This window comes from Chiloscyllium punctatum, chromosome 11, assembly GCF_047496795.1.
Source record: "Chiloscyllium punctatum isolate Juve2018m chromosome 11, sChiPun1.3, whole genome shotgun sequence".
Classification (NCBI taxonomy): domain Eukaryota; kingdom Metazoa; phylum Chordata; class Chondrichthyes; order Orectolobiformes; family Hemiscylliidae; genus Chiloscyllium; species Chiloscyllium punctatum.
The window spans coordinates 116,185,273-116,203,747 of NC_092749.1; the positions used below are offsets into that span (position 1 = coordinate 116,185,273).

An 18,475-nucleotide genomic window follows, 5' to 3' on the forward strand; every position below is an offset into this window, starting at 1 on the left:
AACTAGTATTATAGAAGGGAATGTAAAAAATAGGTTAGTGAAAGAACTGTTAAATAGTGGTTAGTTAATTATTCTCTGTTATACTTTAAGAAATAGAGTTGCTAATCTTACTTTAAATAGTCCTTGGCCACTCAGATGTTTACAGGTTACTGCATGGGATAAATCTTTTGTGTTGCTGATTTTAAATTAAGAAGGAGGGTTTACCCCGTGTCGTAATTGGAAGTGTCATCCTGTTTCTGTCTCCACCTTGGCATTCTGTTCCTGTGTGACCTATTCAGAAGTGTAGAGCAAGTTGGCTTCTGACCCTGTAGCACAAGCTGTCAGCTGGCTAGGAGAAGGTGGAGAGCTAATTTAAATTTTGATTTTAGCTTCTGTTGCTCCTCTCCTCTCCTGAAGACCATATTCTATTTTCAATCTGTAACCTGCATCTTAAACCTAGTAAGTGAAAATTCATTTCAATGATTAGGATCCCTCTTCTATGCACTCCTCCTGTCACATCACCATAACTATCAATGGTTCTACTGTTATTAGGACAGTCCCAGTGGTGTGGGGAAAGTACCTCTCGGGTACAGACGTGATGGTGTCCTTTGAATCATAACCCAGGAGCATGTTCATGGAGGCAATATTGGACAGTGTGTTTACCTGTTTGACGTGGAGTTCTCTTAAAGTGCGATTCTATTCAAAAATGCCCTCATTTCCACCAGTCCAAATCTAGTTGGCATCTTGAGTTCCTGTTCTAGTCTGTTCAGCAATGCTTTTTCATACTGTGGCCTTCCAGCCACCAGAAGCTTTAACAGAACCAGCTGTTAGATTAAGAAAACATAGGGAAATTGAGAAACAAGCTTATAAGGAGATCTCTGCGATCTGTAAGAATAATAGGGTGGTTATGGTAGGGGATTTTAATTTTCCAAACATAGACTGGGACTGCCATAGTGTTAAGTGTGTACAAGACAATTTTCTGATTCAGTATGTGGATGTACCTACTAGAGAAGGCGCAAAACTTGACCTACTCTTGGGAAATAAGGCAGGGCAGGTGACTGAGGCGTCAATGGGGGAGCACTTTGGGGCCAGTGACCATAATTCTATTAGATTTAAAATAATGATGGAAATGGGTAGACCAGATCTAAAAGTTGAAGTTCTAAATTGGAGGAAGGCCAATTTTGACGGTTTTAGGCAAGAACTTTCAAAAGCTGATTGGGGCAGATGTTCGCAGGTAAAGGGACGGCTGGAAAATGGGAAGCCTTCAGAAATGAGATAACGAGAATCCAGAGAAAGTATATTCCTGTTAGGGTGAAAGGAAAGGCTGGTAGGTATAGGGAATGCTGAATGACTAAAGAAATTGAGGGTTTAGTTAAGAAAAACAAGGAAGCATATGTAAGGTATAGACAGGATAGGTCGAGTGAATCCTTAGAGTACAAAGGACGTAGGAGTATACTTAAGAGGGAAATCAGGAGAGCAAAAAAGGGACAGGAGATAGCTTTGGCAAATAGAATTAAGGAGAATCCAAAGAGTTTTTACAAATACATTAAGGACAAAAGGGTAATGACGGAGAGAATAGGGCCCCTCAAAGGTCAGCAAGGTGGCCTTTGTGTGGAGCCGCAGAAAATGAGGAAAATACTAAATGAGTATCTTCAATCAATATTTACTGTGGAAAAGAATATGGAAGATCTAGACTGTAGGGAAATAGATGGTGACATCTTGCAAAATGTCCAGATTACAGAGGAGGAAGTGCTGGATATCTTGAAACGGTTAAAGGTGGATAAATCCCCAGGACCTGATCAGGTGTACCCGAGAACTCTGTGGGAAGCTAGAGAAGTGATTGCTAGGCCTCTTGCTGAGATATTTATATCATCAATAGTCACAGGTGAGGTGCCAGAAGACTGGAGGTTGGCTAACGTGGTACCACTATTTAAGAAGGGTGGTAAGGACAAGCCAGGGAACTATAGACCAGTGAGCCTGATGTCGCTGGTGGGCAAGTTGTTGGAGGGAATCCTGAGAGACAGGATGTGCATGTATTTGGAAAAGCAAGGACCGATTTAGGATAGTCAGCATGGCTTTGTGTGTAGGAAATTATGTCTCTCAAACTTGATTGAGTTTTTTGAGGAAGTAGCAAAGAGGATTCAGGGCAGAGCAGTAGATGTGATCTATATGGACTTCAGTAAGTTGTTTCTCAAGGTTCCCCATGGGAGACTGGTTAGCAAGGGTAGATCTCATGGAATACAGGGAGAACTAGTCATCTGGACACAGAACTGGCTCAAAGGTAGCAAAGGGTGATGGTGGAGGGTTGTTTTTCAGACTGGAGGCCTGTGACCAGTGGAGTGCCACAAAGATCGGTGCTGGGTCCTCTACCTTTTGTCATTTACATAAACTATTTGGATGTGAGCATAAGAGGTACAGTTAGTAAGTTTGCAGATGACACCAAAATTGGAGGTGTAGTGGACAGCGAAGAGGGTTACCTCAGATTACAACAGGGTCTGGACCAGATGGGCCAATGGGCTGAGAAGTGGCAGATGGAGTTTAATTCCGATAAATGCGAGGTGCTGCATTTTGGGAAAGTAAATCTTAGCAGGACTTATACACTTAATGGTAAGGTGTTGCTGAACAAAGAGACCTTGGACTGCAGGTTCATAGCTCCTTGAAAGTGGAGTCGCAGTTAGATAGGATAGTGAAGAAGGCGTTTGGTATGCTTTCCTTTATTGGTCAGAGTATTGAGTACAGGAGTCGGGAAGTCATGTTGCAGCTGTACAGGACATTGGTTAGGCCACTTTTGGAATATTGCGTGCAATTCTGGTCTCCTACTTCCTATTGGAAAGGTGTTGTGAAACTTGAAAGGGTTCAGAAAAGATTTACAAAGACGTTGCCAAGATTGGAGGATTTGAGCTATAGGGAGAAGCTCAACAGGCTGGGGCTGTTTTTCCTGGAGTGTCAGAGGCTGAGAGTTGACCTTATAGAGGTTTACAAAATTATGAGGGGCATGGCTAGGGTAAATAGGCCAAGTCTTTTCCTTGGGGTCGGTGAGTCCAGAACTAGAGGGCATAGGTTTAGGATGAGAGGGGAAAAGTATGAGACCTACAAGACAATTTTTTCACACAGACGGTGGTAGTACTTTTATAGAATGAGCTGCCAGAGGAAGTGGTGGAGGCTCGTACAACTGCAACATTTAAGATGGGTATATGAATAGGAAGGATTTGAAAGGATATGGGCCGAGTGCTGGCATGTGGGACAAAATTTGGTTGGAATATCTGATCGGCATGAACGGGTTAGACCGAATGGTCTGTTTCCATGCTGTACATCTCTATGACTTTATGACTCTATAAAACAGTTTGCCCACTTCCTTGTTGTCTGAAAAGGCCTTTAGCCTAATGGGGATTGTACGTATGATTTAAATCTGATTCATTGAGCTAATAGTCTAGACTTTTCAAGATTTTCAACACCTCAATCAAATCTCTCTGCCTTTTCAGGAGAACAGCTGCAGTTTCTCTAATGTATTGAAGTAACTGAGTCTCTCATTCCTTGTACCATTCTCGTAAACATTTCCTATACCCTTTATCACACCTTTGCATTGTTCCTAAAATGTGGTGCTTAGAATGAGACATGATTCTCCCAGTTGAGACCTAACCACTGTCTTTAAGGGTTCACCCTAACTTCCTTGTTTTTGTACTCTGTTTATTTACAAAGCCTGAGATTCCATGTCTTTATAAAAGTGTTTCTCTTTCATTGTGCAGGATATGTTGCACGCGGCTGTCCACCATCGACACAATAAAAGCTCATTTTACAAGTTCCAAGAAGAGACTGAGCAAGAACCAGAATACATTCCCTGGACAGGTGAGGCAGGGCTGTGTTGCTGATGGGATAATTTCAGTGGATTTTTCCAAAGATGCAGTAGACTTCAGAAGGACACTTGTGGTGCAGTGGTAGAGTTCATACCTCTGGTTCAGGTTCATGTCCCACCTCCTTCAGAGGTATGTCATGACATGTCTGAACACGTTAATTAAAATATCTACACTGATTTTAGTGGTTCAGTCTGGAATGACTATCCTGCTTTCTAAAATAGAACTCAATTTAAGTTTGCTAAGGCAGTTGATAGCTATCCATGACAGTAATGTGGTGATTAAAAAGTAGACACATTGCACATGAGAGATGGAGTGTGTAGGTTCTGCAGATTTCTTGAGAAATTTGTTCATTGGCTACCTTGAATTGTCACTTTTCCAGTAACTAGTGGGTAACCCCTTCAGCCCCACACCATGCTGACTTGGAACTAGATTGCCATTCTTTCACTGTTGCTGGGTCAAAATCCTGGAACTCACCCTGATAGCATTGTGGGTATTTATACATCTTGTGGACTGCAATGGTTCTAGAAGGCAGTTGATACCAGCTTATTGCTCCAACCAGTGATACCCTCTTCCCATGAACAAACTAAACAAAACAAAAAGTCGCTAGAATAAGAGTGATGTGCTGTGCATCAGAGGTGCTCGATACCAGTTGGGGAGCAGAGTCTGTCTGTGAACAGAAATTTTGAAAATTTGCATCAGAGAAGATTTAAAAACAAAAATTTTGAGTTGTGATCTGGACCGCGTACTCTGCAAGCTGTGGAAGCAGGTTAAACAGAAGCTTCTTTAAGAAAATAGAATGGATACTTGAGGAAAGAATTGCAGGCCTATATGAAATGCTCAGGGGTTAGGGATTAATTGCAGATTTCTTATAAAGAGCTAGCTCAGCCACAATGGATGGAATGGTGGAATAATTGTATGATTTTATGAACGTTAATTATGCTTGGAGAGGGTCATCTAACATGGTGCTATTATTAACCATTCAGTTGTTACTTGTAATCCAGTGTACAAATGATTTGTGATTTGAGTTTTGCATTTACATCTCAATAACTTTGTTTATTCTGAACTCTTTGAAGCATCAAGTGGTCCATCAGGCGTGAGGTGTGTGATTTTACGGCAAACTGATATTGCTCTGAACAAGGTGTACCCACAAGTCGACACTAATTTACGCAATGCCCTTCTCGAGCAACTGGTGGTACTGATTGATTTCTATCTGGATGGATATGTTTGTCAACTCAAGTCAGTGGACAGACCCAGTCAACAGGAAAGATATAATAAACTAGATTTGGAATATACGCAGAAACGCTCGCATCTTCTGACACAACTACGTACGTACAACAGTCCAGTTTTCTGAGGTTTTTGTAGGCTTGGAGAAGTTGAGAGAAGAATTTAATGACAAGGCATTTTAAAATCATGATGGGAATGCTGGACAGAATAGAGAGGATGTTGATTTAAAGTGAATGGCAATAGAAGGATATCCGGTCGGCATGGTCAGGTTGGGCCGGATGGTCTGTTTCCATGCTGTACATCTCTATGACTCCAATGTGCAGGTGCAGTAAGTAATTCGATAGGTAAACAATGTTACATTTATTGCAAGAAGATTTCAGTCAAGAACAACAAAATCCTGTTTCAATTGTATAGAGCACTGGTGAGACCGCACTTTAAGTACTGTGTGCAGTTCTGGTCCCCTTGTCTAAGGAAGGAAACACTTGATATAGAGGGAATACAGTGGAAGTTTGCCAGTGTTATCTCACCTACACGATGCTTATACCTCGTCATGTACAGCTGTTTGATATTATTGCAGTTATGCCTGGATGCTGGAGTCCTTGCACAACAGAAAGTGTGGGAAAGTGTGATTTGCCCAAGAACTTTGAAGTCAACTGATCTGTGAGCCAAGGGTGTTGTTTGAGAAATGTGACTTTTTAATGTTTATTCTTTTAGTTTCTCTCGGACAGTACCAGTTGACTGCTTCACTAGCAGAAAAGTACTGTGATTTCGACATCCTGATACAACTGTGTGAACAAACCGATAACCAGACCAGACTGCAGCGGTATCTGAACCAGTTTGCAGATCAGGTGCAGCCTTTCTACCCTCTTGGTGTTCGTTTTCCTTTTGAGTTGCAGTTTTTAAAATCAAAATTGGTAATAATTGAACCAACTTGCATGTACTTGTAGTCTTTCATGGCCTCTGAACATCAAAACATATTTTACATTCAATACAATACTTTTGAATTAATTGTTATTGTAAGATAGAAAAAGCAGCAAGCTCTGTGACATAAATTAAATACATGCACAGGGAACATTGTAACATGTTTGTGTTTGACATGAACCAATTTCAGGCTTCTATCAATGTCAGAGATCAGTCACATAAAGGGAAAGACTGATGCAAATTTTCATTTCTTTGAACAGAACTTTTCCGACTTCTTATTTCGTTGGTACATGGAAAAGGGCAAAAGGGGTAAACTTCTGTCACCACCAGTCTCCCAGCATGCAAACCTGGCCAGCTTCTTGCAGTCCCATGAACATCTCAGCTGGCTTCATGAGATTAACGTGCAGAACTTTGAAAAGGTATTGCATTAGATCTTCAATGTGTAACTTCAATGTGAACTCTTGGAAAGAAAAATCAAATTTTGTAAAAGCTGAGAATATGGACCTGAACAGGGAAACATTGATGTTTTTGGAGGGAAATTCTCCCTCAAAGGTCTAGTTAATTTCCTCCAAGAGGGGTTTGAGTGTATGGTCAGCATTAATTGGCCACCCCCAATTAACCTGAGTCAGTGCTGTTGGCTGAAGAAAGTTCCAGCATGTTAACCGATGGCCTTTCAGGTTGTGACCTTCTCTCTGATGTAGGTTATGAAGCTGAAGCACTGCTTGTAACAGTGGCAATTTTTTTGGCCATCCAAAGTATAAACCAGATTTGCTCTAACCAGATGTTGATGCAGTGGTTCTTGAGCAGCCTTGGATTTGTTTGCTGTCTTGGCTGTTGCATGGTTTTAGGGGAACTGAGGGGATTTGGGAAGGGTATAAGACATGATTACTTAATGGGAAAGCAGTCACCTAATGTTAATTTTGCCTTGATGCAGGCTTACAGAACATTACTTAACCTTGCTAATATGGAGACACGGTATTTTGCAAAGAAGAAAACTCTCCTGAGTCTCAGTAAACTGTCCGCATTTGCTTCTGATCTCCCCGATGACCATTTGCAAGAAAAGATGGAGGGTAAAGTCACTCAGTTCTTTAAATGTTACTTTTTTCTCATGTTGATTTGTGGTGCCTGCTGAATCATAGATGCCAGTGTTCTTCATAATAAGTGTCAAACACTTTGATACCTTTTGCCTTCTCAGTACAACTTCAAGTCTCCAGTGCTGTGTTCCTAGTGTTATGACCGAGTTAAACAGCACCCCCCAATTTAAACCTGCAACACAGAAATGATTTAACCCATGCTGTAACCTGTTAAAATTAGAGGCCAAGATCTATCCCAAAAGTCACTATTTAAAGTACAAAAAAATTTAAAAACTTTATTCTTTAAGTCTAACATCGAATATTAACTCACAACTATTTACAACTCCTTTTTCTCACCTATCTTTTACTTTCCCTTCTACAATACTGCTCCGATAAAACCCCTGATTAAGATTTATGAAAAAAGTTCAAATTTCAAAACCAGCCAGCTGTCAAATATTCTCTTTATCTTCCTCTGTTCTATTAGCAATTTCTGTTTCACAGGTCATTGATAAAGTTTCCTTTCAGAGCTATTCTGTGGGCAGTCTGCAGGTGTTAGTGGCATGGCAGTTCTCCCCAACCTGGTCAATGTGTTTAATATTTATACCCCAAAGCATCAGATTGTTTTGTTGGTTTTAATATTATCAAAATACCAAATTCAAACTTGATTGGAGTTTAGTATCTTGGGGCATAATTTAAACTGATTTTGAATTTTCTTGTCTCATGGGCAGCACGGTGGCACAGTGGTTAGCGCTTCTGCCTCTCAGCGCCAGAGACCTGGGTTTAATTCCCGCCTCAGACGTCTGTATGGAGTTTGCACATTGTCCCTGTGTCGGCGTGGGTTTCCTCCGGGTGCTCGGTTTCTTCCCACAGTCCAAAAATGTGCAGGTTAGGTACATTGCCCGTAGTGTTAAGTGAAGGGGTAAATGTAGGGGAATGGGTCTGGGTGGGTTGCGCTTCTGCGGGTCGATGTGGACTTGTTGAGCCGAAGAGCCTGTTTCCACACTGTAAGTAATCTAATCTAATCTTAAAAAAAAAACCCAATGTTACATTGTAAATTTTCCATTTCTCTTTGTGCCTGTCTAAGTCCTTGCTAGCTTTCAACTCTCTTTTAAAGGTATACCTTCACAACACTGATAGGCATGATCAGCATGGGACTAAATATACAGGGAGCAGGAGGAGGCCATTCCTCAAGCCTGCTCCACCATTCAATGAGATCTTGGCTAATCTGTCAGGAACCTTGAATCCATATTCCTGACTACCATTGATACCCTTTTCACCCTTTTGCTTAACAAGAATCTGTCCATCTCTGCCTTAAACATATTTAAGGAACACCTGTCTTTTCAGCAAGAGCATTCCAAAGACTAATGATCCTCTGAGAAAAAAATGTTCCCTCATCTCTGTTTTAAATCGGTTTGTAAACTGAGACCACTAATTTGCAATTCTCCCAGAAGTAGAATATCCTCTCTGCAATCATCCTGTAGAGACCCCTTAGGATTTTGTGTATTTGTCATGTCACCTCATACTCTTTTAAAATGTCCAGTGATGTAATCCCATCCTGTTCAACCTCCAGATGACTTCCTTCATATTTATATTCTTCCTTAAATAAGGGGACCAATATTGTACATGGTATTCAAAAATAATCTAAAACAGAATTCGTAGTGAGACTGAGCCAACTGTATCTCACCAAGGTGTATGACCTTATACTGGGCTCAGTACAGAGCTAATTCCACTGCTGTCACCTTCCCTTGAGGGTATGGGGTTCAGTTCAGGATTGGCCCAACATCCTTCAATTCTAGTAGGAATTCATCACCTCTGTCTTTCAAATATTCATTGGAACCCCCCCCCCCCACAATCTTCTATGGTAGAAAATTCCAAAGTGTCTCAACTGTCTGATCAGGGTTTGGGGTTCAAAGGGTGACTCCATATTTCTGGACCGCTCCAAAAGCGGAAACATCCTTTCTACGTGCACCATTCAGAATCAACCAAGTCAACCCTCACTCTTCTAAACTCTAAGTGGAAACCAGCTCAATCTGTCCAATGTTTCCTGATCAGACAAGCCATTCATTTCAGTTTTCAATCTAATAAACCAACTATGTGTCTCTAATGTGTTTTACATCTTCCTTTTAAATAAGGAGACCAAAACGGCATACACTTTTCAAGATGTGCCCAGTATAAATTTTTTTATTCATTCACAGGGTGTGAGTGCCAGTAGCTGGACCAGCATTCCCTGCCTATCCCTAATTGCCCAGAGAGCGGTTCAGAGTCAATCATATTGTTATGGGTCCCCAGAATGTTTCCTGGAACTTTTGGATTAATAGTGTAGTGATAATATCAAGAGGCCATTGCCTGCCCCTTGAAACTGAAGCATAACATTTTTGCTTTTATGCACAGCTGTTTACAATCTGACATTTTCAACACTTTTTCTTGGACTCTGGAGATTCCCATTCTATCCACTGTTAGCATATAGCTTGTTGGCACTGTCTCGAAGTACAAATATCTTGTACTTTTTTTCTGTAAGACAATCTGGGCCCTTTAAGCTCTAACAGTCAAACCACACAGACTTTAGAAAAGGTTACATGATTGTCTTAAGTATGGTGTTAGACCTTTATAACTGTCCCATTATCTACCTATTATGACTTTTGACTAGTTCGGACTCCTCAGCAAAGCAAATAGATACCATCTTCTCACCATGGGTATATGATATACTAAACAAGAATATCTTAAACATATATTAGGAATTTTTAATATTTTTGAAAATTTCACACTTCACAAAAACAACTGTTCTTATGTAGTTTTACTTTTTACCTACGTTTCTTTTGTGTGGGCAAATTAGTGCTGCTTAACCCAGTAGATTAATTTAGGATATCTGGTCAGCATGGACAAGTTGGACTGAAGGGTCTGTTTCCATGCTGTACAACTCTCTGGCCCTACAATTTTAATTCCTTTCATAATAAAGGGTAGCAATCTATTGGCCACCTTTTTAGTTCTTGCTGTACTCTCATATATTAATAGTAGTGGGTTTAGTTTTCTGAGCCTAATGGATGAAGGAGTGTGCCAACGACCTAAGCTAACTTAATTCTTAGTTAGAAATAGTAGTGGCACTATTTACTCTGCAGTACTTGGGAATGTTTTTCATCCAAAGTTGTAAAATTTGGTCACAGCAGTGAAACTCCTTATTGATGCTTGGCAAGCAACACTTTTTTTCATGTTTCCAATGCCTTGATCATGCTCTTTCTAAAGTAGTACCTTCATTGTACGTTTTCTTACAGATTTGACAGCACAGGAGAGGTATTTGCTTCATCAAGAGACCTTGCCAATGGAACTGGTAAATAAGAAACAGTTCAACATCGAAACCATGCCTGTATTAACTGCTTTACAGTTGATCCATGTAAGTACAGAGGGCACCTTTAAGCACAAAACTCTTCATAATTTATCCAAGTGTCCAAAGTCAACAGGATAGCATGTCTGAAATATTTGCAGAAAGGACACAAACCATAAGGAATGTACAGTCCAGGTTTACTAGGATAGGAATTAGTTATGAGAAGTAACATACTTCATGGGATTGTTCCCACTGGAACAGAGAAACGTAAGAGATTTCATGAAGATTTTGTTTTAACTATTCAGAACAAGAAAGATCGCTCCTGTCATAGCGTCGTAGATGTACAGCATGGAAACAGACCCTTCGGTCCAACCCGTCAATGTCGACTTCTATCCCAACCTAATCTAGTTCCCACCTGCCAGCACCCAGCCCACATCCCTCCAAACCCTTCCTATTCATATACCCATCCGAATGCCTCTTAAATGTTGCAATTGTACCAGCCTCCACCACATCCTCTGGCAGCTCATTCCATATATATACCACCCTCTGTGGAAAAAGTTGCCCCTTAGGTCTCTTTTATATCTTTCCCCTCTCCCCCTAAACCTATGCCCGCTAGTTCTGCACTCCCCGATCCCAGGGAAAAAAACTTTGCCTATTTACCCTATCCATGCCCCTCAATTTTGTAAACCTCTATAAGTCACCCCTCAGCCTCCAATGCTGCAGGGAAAACAGCCCCAGCCTGTTCAGCCTCTCCCTTTAGTTCAGATCCTCCAACCCTAGCAACATCCTTGTAAATCTTTTCTGAACCCTTTTCAAGTTTTACAACATCATTGCAATAGGAAGGAGACCAGCATTGCATGCAATATTCCAAGTAGCCTAACCAATGTCCTGTACAGCCACAACATGACCTCCCAACACCTGTACTCCATACTCTGGCCAATAAAGGAAAGCATACCAAACACTGCCTTCACTATCCTATCTACCTGTGACTCCACTTTCAAGGAGCTATTAACCTGCACTCCAAGGTCTGCTTGTTCAGCAACACTCCCTAGGACCTTCCCATTGGGAGTTAATTTTGGTAGTAAAAGACTAAATGTGTAATGCATAGTTACTTTAATTTGAGTAATACTAAATTATGTTATTCATCCAGAAAATAATGAAAACTTATTCAAATTTTCCCAAAGCTCCTCACAGCTAATTAATTATGTGAATTACCCAATATAAATGCAGCAAGAACCCACGGTAGCTAATCGAACTGACGGAAGAATTGCTTTTACAGATTGGTGATAGTGGGCATTGTTGTCAGGCCTCCAGAAATCCCTATTAAGGAATTTATTTTTGTAATGGTCTGAGCAACTGTGTGGCATCAAGGACCCTGTGGAATCAATGGGAATCAGGGAGGGGGGAAAATATTCTGCTGGGTGGTGACATACCTGGTGACAGATTCAGATCTACAGCACAGAAAAGGACCCAATGTCCCAGTCCAAAACAGCCAGCTGATTAATCTTATCCTGTTTTCCAGCACTGCCCATAGCTTCGTATTTCTTGGCATTGCACATCTAAATACTAAAACAGTTGAGGGTTTTTGCCTGTACCACCCTGAAAGGTAGAATTCCTGCGTGAAAATATTTTTCCCTCCCGTCCCCTCTAAATATTCCTTCCCTTATCTTAAATTTGTGATCCCTGGTTATTGATCCCACTGCCAAGAGGAAAAATATAGATATATGAAAGATGGTTGTGGTTATTGGAGGTCAGTCATCTCAGCTCTCAAAAATCACTGCACGAGGTCCTTGGGGTAGTCTCCTCGACCCAACTGTCTTCCTGATGAAGGGCTTTTGCCCGAAATGTTGATTTTCCTGCTCCTCGGATGCTGCCTAACCTGTTGTTTTTCTAGCACCACTCTGATCTTGACTCTAATTTCCAGCATCCGCAGTACCCACTTCTGCTAACTATCTTCAGCTGCTTCACCAATGACCTTCCCTCCATCAGAAAGACAGAAATGGGAAAGTTTGCTGCTGATTGCACAAAATTCAGCACCATTCACAATTCCTCCAACAGTGAAGCTGTCTGTTTCTACATGTAGCAAGATATGAGCAACATTTGGGCTTAGGTTGATAAATGGCAAATAATATGAATATTACACTAGGGTCAGGCAATGAACATCTTCAACAAGAGAGAATCGAACCATTGCCCCATGACTCTCAATGGCAGTACTGTTGCTGAATGCCTGACAGCAACATCCTGGCGTTACCATTGACCAGAAAGTCAACTGGATCTGCCATATAAAAGTGGCTACAAGAGCTGGTCAGAGGCAAAGAATCCTGTAGTGAATAACTCTCCTCTTGATTCCCTAGACCCCCTCTACCATCTACAAGGCTCAATCCAGAACAAAGCAGCCCACTTGATTGGCACCACATCCACAAGCATTCACTCCCGATGCTCAGTATTATCAGCACTACAGATATTCACCAAAGGTCCTTGGATTGCACCTTCCAAACGCATAATTACTTCCAACTAGAAGGACAAGGGCAGCAGATACATTAGAATACCACCTGCAAACTACCCTCCAAGCCGCTCACTATCCTGACTTGGAAATATATTATCATTCATTCAGTGTTCCTGTATCAAAATCCTGGAATTGTCTCCCCACTGAAACTGGTACCTCCACACTAAATAGACTGGAGCAGTTCAAGAAGGTTCTGTTAACCGCTGCCTCTTGAGCAGTTTGGAATGAGCTATAAGTTGTTGGCCAAGCAAATTACCCCTACATCACATGACTGACATTTTAAAGTTATGATCAATTGTTAGTAATCAAATTAATATCCATTTTCTGCAGCTTTACATCAGTGATGACAACATAAAAGCAAATGAATATGATTTCAAGAAGGCACTTGATCTCCTGGAATTTGTTGAAAAGGTACAGGTGTTAACTGACTGGGCTAACAGTAACATTACAAGTGATGTAACTTGAGTAGAAGCATAATAAATTTCATTGTACTTTGGTGTTCTGTCTGCTCCATGTTTTAGCATGTGACCTGATTCATTTTGAAATGTTAGTTATTAGCTTTTCTTTTATTTTGTTCCTTCCTGAAATGCCCAACTGATTCTGGAAAATCTGAAAAATTCTGGACATAAAGCTTCTGCAATTCTCTATTAATGCAAAGGGCCCCTGTTCATTACAACAGAAACATGAAGATGGCACCTGCTTCAATTAAACAAAATAGCTGACAACCATTCACTGGTTTATTTCTTAGCAATGCCCTGACAATCATATTCAAACTGCCTGGTTTAACATTTTAAACCATGCGTGGCAACTGTTAATCAGCATCACCTGGTGTATTAGCCAAGCAGCACCCTGTCAATCAATCAGCATTCCCTCTCCCAGTGTAAATGCTGATTATTTTCTCCTTCCCCTTTGAATTGATATTCTTAAGAATTGACCTGAGGATAAGAAGACAAAGTTTTGACAAAATTTATTTTTGTTTTTAGCAATATTTAAATTCTGTAATACCAAACAATCACTCTGTGTAGTTTCTTGTAGCTGATTTTTTTTTTAACCTCTCCGATGATGTTACCTAGGGTAAAAAAAACATTTATGTACTGGAGTGCTACCTCTGCCCCTCGCTTACTCCTCTTTCCCAAATAAAACAAACTACAGAAAGGGGAATAACAGGGAATCTTGAAGCCAATTTAAGGAAACCTCAGCTAAAATCAAAGTGCAATTTGGTTTATAGAAACACTTAGTTTAATTGTATCAAAATTCTCATTCAAGTTACCTTGTCATTGCTGTGTGGCAATTTGTTTGAATCAGGCAGGACCTGTGAAGGTGACCACCAACTAGAGCTCTGTAGAATTCCTCTACAGTATCTGGAAGGCAGATGCTGTACCCAGGGAGATGCAACATTCCTTCTATTTTGGGGACAAACTTAATTGGGTTTTGAAGTCTTGTTTCTTTAGGAGCTAAGATATCCAGTATTATTGGATGCAAGCAACTGTTTACTTTGTCCTATAAGCCCTCTCATTGGAGAGCATTGTGTTGAAAGCTTTCTTCAAAACTAGTATAGAGTCATAATGTTTTAACTTCTGTACCTTTCTTCCTATTTTCCCACCTCTGTTTGTCTTTTAGGGTCATAGAGATGTACAGCATGGAAACAGACCCTTTGGTCCAACCCGTCCATGCTGACCAGATATCCCAACCCAATCTAGTCCCACCTGCCAGCACCCGGCCCATATACCTCCAAACCCTTCCTATTCATATACCCATCCAAAAGCACCTTAAATGTCACAATTGTACCAGCCTCCAACACATCGTGGCAGCTCATTCCATACACATACCACCCTCTAAGTGAAAAAGATGCCCCTTAGGTCTCTTTTATATCTTTCCCCTCTCACCCTAAACCTATGCCCTCTAGTTCTGCACTCCCCAACCCCAGGGAAAAGACTTCGTCTATTTATCCTATCTATGCCCCTCATAATTTTGTAAATCTCTATAAGGTCACCTCTTGGCCTCCAATGCTCCAGGGAAAACAGCCCCAGCCTGTTCAGCCTCTCCCTGTAGCTCAGATCCTGCAACCCTGGCTACATCCTTGTAAATCTTTTCTGAACCCTTTCAAGTTTCACAACATCTTTCCGATAGGAAGGAGACCAGAATTGCATGCAATATTCCAACAGTGGCCTAACCAATGTCCTGTACAGCCACAACATGACCTCCCAACTTCTGTACTCCATACTCTTGACCAATAAAGGAAAGCAAACCAAACGCCTTCTTCACTATCCTATCTACCTGCAGCTCCACTTTCAAGGAGCTATGAACCTGCACTCCAAGGTCTCTTTGTTCAGCAACACTCCCTCAGACCTTACCATTAAGTGTATAAGTCCTGCTAAGATTTGCTTTCCCAAAATGCAGCACCTCACGTTTATCTGAATTAAACTCCATCTGCCACTTCTCAGCCCATTGGCCCATCTGGTCCAGATCCTGTTGTAATCTGAGATAACCCTCTTCACTGTCCACTACACCTCCAATTTTGGTGTCATCTGGTGTACTAACGGTACCTCTTATGCTTGCGTCCAAATCATTTATGTAAATGACAAAAAGTGGAGGACCCAGCACCGATCCTTGTGGCACTCCACACTTCACAGGCCTCCAATCTGAAAAACAACCCTCCACCACCACACCCTCTGTCTTCTACCTTTTGAGCTGGTTGTATCCAAATGGCTAGTTCTCCCTGTATTCCATGAGATCTAACCTTGCTAATCGGTCTCCCTTGTCAAACGCCATACTGAAGTCCGTAGATCACATCCACCACTCTGCCCTCTTATTTCTTCAAAAAAGAAGATTGATAACTCAATGAAGTTTGTGAGACATGATTTCCCACGTACAAAGCCATGTTGAGTATCCCTAATCAGTCCTTGCCTTTCCAAATACATGTACATCCTGTCCTCAGGATTCCCTCCAACAACTTGCCTACCACTGAGGTCAGGCTCACTGGTCTATAGGTCCCTGGCTTGTCTTTACTGCCCTTCTTAAATAGTGATACCACATTTGCCAACCTCCAGTCTTCTGGCACTGCACCGGTGACTATTGATGATACAAATATCTCAGCAAGAAGCCCTTCTTGCCTAATAAGTTATGTTTAGTGTTTGCTTGACTGAGTCAGTCCTGATGGCATCAATGAAGCTTTTTTGACTCACCAACTTTCTCTGAACATCCTCAATCAGCTCCAGGTTATCTTTGTTTTGACTTTTTTTTAATCTGGAGGGTCTTTTTATGGGAATACTTAAAATTGACTCCAGTAGATAGAAAGAAACTGATTAGTAATAAGAGCATTAGAACAAGGGACGTCAATATAACCTTGTGAGACTTAAAAGTGAGCAGGTGTTTTTATTTGCATGTAGGTAGAGAGGCAGTGAAAAAATGCAGGAATAGTTTGTTGAAGTAAACAAACAGGGAATGGGAACAGGACAGGCATGTGGAATGAGAATATTGTACATTTGGAGGAGAACATCCGGCTGAGGCTTTATACTGTTATTTCCTGGGACAGATGTATAGCAGCTCTTGAATTATTTTGGAAGCTGAGGTTAGGCCACATTTGGAGTACTGTGTGCAGTTCTGGTCGCCTCACTTTAGGAAAGATGTGGAAGCTTTGGAGAGGGTGCAGAGGAGATTTACCAGGATGTTGCCTGGAATGGAGAGTAGGTCGTACGAGGATAGGTTGAGAGTTCTCGGCCTTTTCTCGTTGGAACGGCGAAGGATGAGGGGTGACTTGATAGAGGTTTATAAGATGATCAGAGGAATAGATAGAGTAGACAGTCAGAAACTTTTTCCCCGGGTACAACAGAGTGTTACAAGGGGACATAAATTTAAGGTGAAGGGTGGAAGGTATAGGGGAGATGTCAGGGGTGGGTTCTTTACCCAGAGAGTGGTGGGGGCATGGAATGCGCTGCCCGAGGGAGTGGTAGAGTCAGATTCATTGGCGACCTTTAAGCGGCATTTGGATAGGTACATGGATGGGTGCTTAATCTAGGATAGAAGTTCGGCACAACATCGTGGGCCGAAGGGCCTGTTCTGTGCTGTATTGTTCTATGTTCTATGTTCTGAGTGTGTTTTTTGTCTGTTTGCTGTCTGAAGGAGGAGGGTCTAGAGGCTCCTACTAACATTGAGTCATTGAAACTGGAAATCTTCTGCCAAGCTATTCAGAGAGACAAGTAAGTGCATTCTGGTTTCTCTATCCTCATCCCAATGTATGTATTAAAAGGAACAGTTATCTATTCACAAACACAGTAATGTTGTTTAATTATCTATACTATGCTGCAAGCTAACAATGAGAGGTAGGAATAGCCAAATCACTTAAGTCCTCATTTTCCATCTCCCATTCTATGGTGAAGCACACTACAAATACAACCTCCAATGAATGTTCTTAGCTCCCGTGGTGAGTTGCAAGTGTAATTTTTAAAGATATTTGTAAATTGTTAATGAAAACAAACTTTTTGGTTGGAATCTTTCCTGATGATGATGTGGTTAATTACTCACATGCTGGCTGTTGTCATGGGTTAGCTATCACCAACCTTTGGCAATTCTTCAACTCTGAATTGATAACTCACCAGAGAACGTTCTGCTTGTCTTGTTTTTCCGCAGTTGGTCTTTTGATGCAAAAGATGATCCCATTGAAGCTGCAAAGGAAACTGTACTGATAAAGGTTATTAAAAAGCTCATGGATGAAGGTGAGTGATATATTCAACTGCTTCTTGAAACAGCTTGTTCTGATTCAGTATTTAATATCAAGTGCTTTGTGATAAGTGCATATGGGTATATACCCAGTCTCATTTTATTATTAATTCATCCATATGATGCAATATGTTTCTGTTCAATCAGATGGCTAGTATGCTGTACTGTCTCTAATGGAGGTTATAGCCAGGTCCTGAATGGCTGTAAGAGCTGTAATATCCTTCCTCTAATCAACTGCGTTTTGTTGATCTTGATAGACTGGTGTGTATTGATTACTATTTTCAAATATCTTTCATTTTTAGGAGTTCAGCTGAAATATTATTTGCCAGAAGTGAAGGACTTGCTAAAGTCAGAGTATCTCGTAACCCTGAGATCTAATTCCTATTTTGAGTTCCTTCTACAAGCAATCTATGAACATTATGTTAAACTACAATCCTGATTTGTTCTGTGTTATCAGCCTATTTTTTAAGATTCTTCACTCCTGCAGGTTGCTTTTTCTGTAGCTCCTGACAATGTTTAAACTTTTGTATAAAATAAATGAATTAATTTGTGCTTATGAAAGTTGTTTAATTTTACAAAGGTCACAAACTTGCTGCTTCCAATCTGAATGGGGGTCTGTTTAATGTAGGATTGAATAAGGCATCTTGGTCTGATGGGCAAAGTATTTAGTAGCCGAGTCACTGACCCCATTTTTTTAAAAACTGGTTCTTTCTACTCAAATGCTTCTTTCAAATGGGGATATTTATAAAAGGAAACCTATGGTAATTAATTTTCCTGTTTGTAATAAAGAACTCTAAAATCAAAAGGCATTTTGGAAGTTGGTTACACTCTTGCCTGTAATATGAGAGAGAATAAAGCCCTTGAAGGATTGAGGTGGCAA

At 40.9% G+C, this 18,475-nt stretch overlaps 1 protein-coding gene across 3 annotated transcripts in view; it reads left to right on the forward strand.

The window, feature by feature from the left end:
- nup133 (nucleoporin 133) overlaps nt 1-18,156 on the forward strand; it is a 69,584-nt gene extending 51,428 nt beyond the window's left edge. For all 3 annotated transcript variants that reach the window (XM_072581615.1, XM_072581617.1, XM_072581616.1), the window contains exons 17-26: nt 3,726-3,825; nt 4,907-5,158; nt 5,772-5,905; nt 6,239-6,397; nt 6,913-7,048; nt 10,321-10,439; nt 13,207-13,287; nt 16,999-17,075; nt 17,506-17,591; nt 17,898-18,156. In XM_072581615.1, the coding sequence (XP_072437716.1) occupies nt 3,726-3,825; nt 4,907-5,158; nt 5,772-5,905; nt 6,239-6,397; nt 6,913-7,048; nt 10,321-10,439; nt 13,207-13,287; nt 16,999-17,075; nt 17,506-17,591; nt 17,898-18,034 (1,281 nt within the window). In that variant the 3' untranslated portion in view covers nt 18,035-18,156. The remainder of the gene's footprint in view (nt 1-3,725; nt 3,826-4,906; nt 5,159-5,771; nt 5,906-6,238; nt 6,398-6,912; nt 7,049-10,320; nt 10,440-13,206; nt 13,288-16,998; nt 17,076-17,505; nt 17,592-17,897) is intronic.
- Nucleotides 18,157-18,475: the final 319 nt, after the last annotated feature.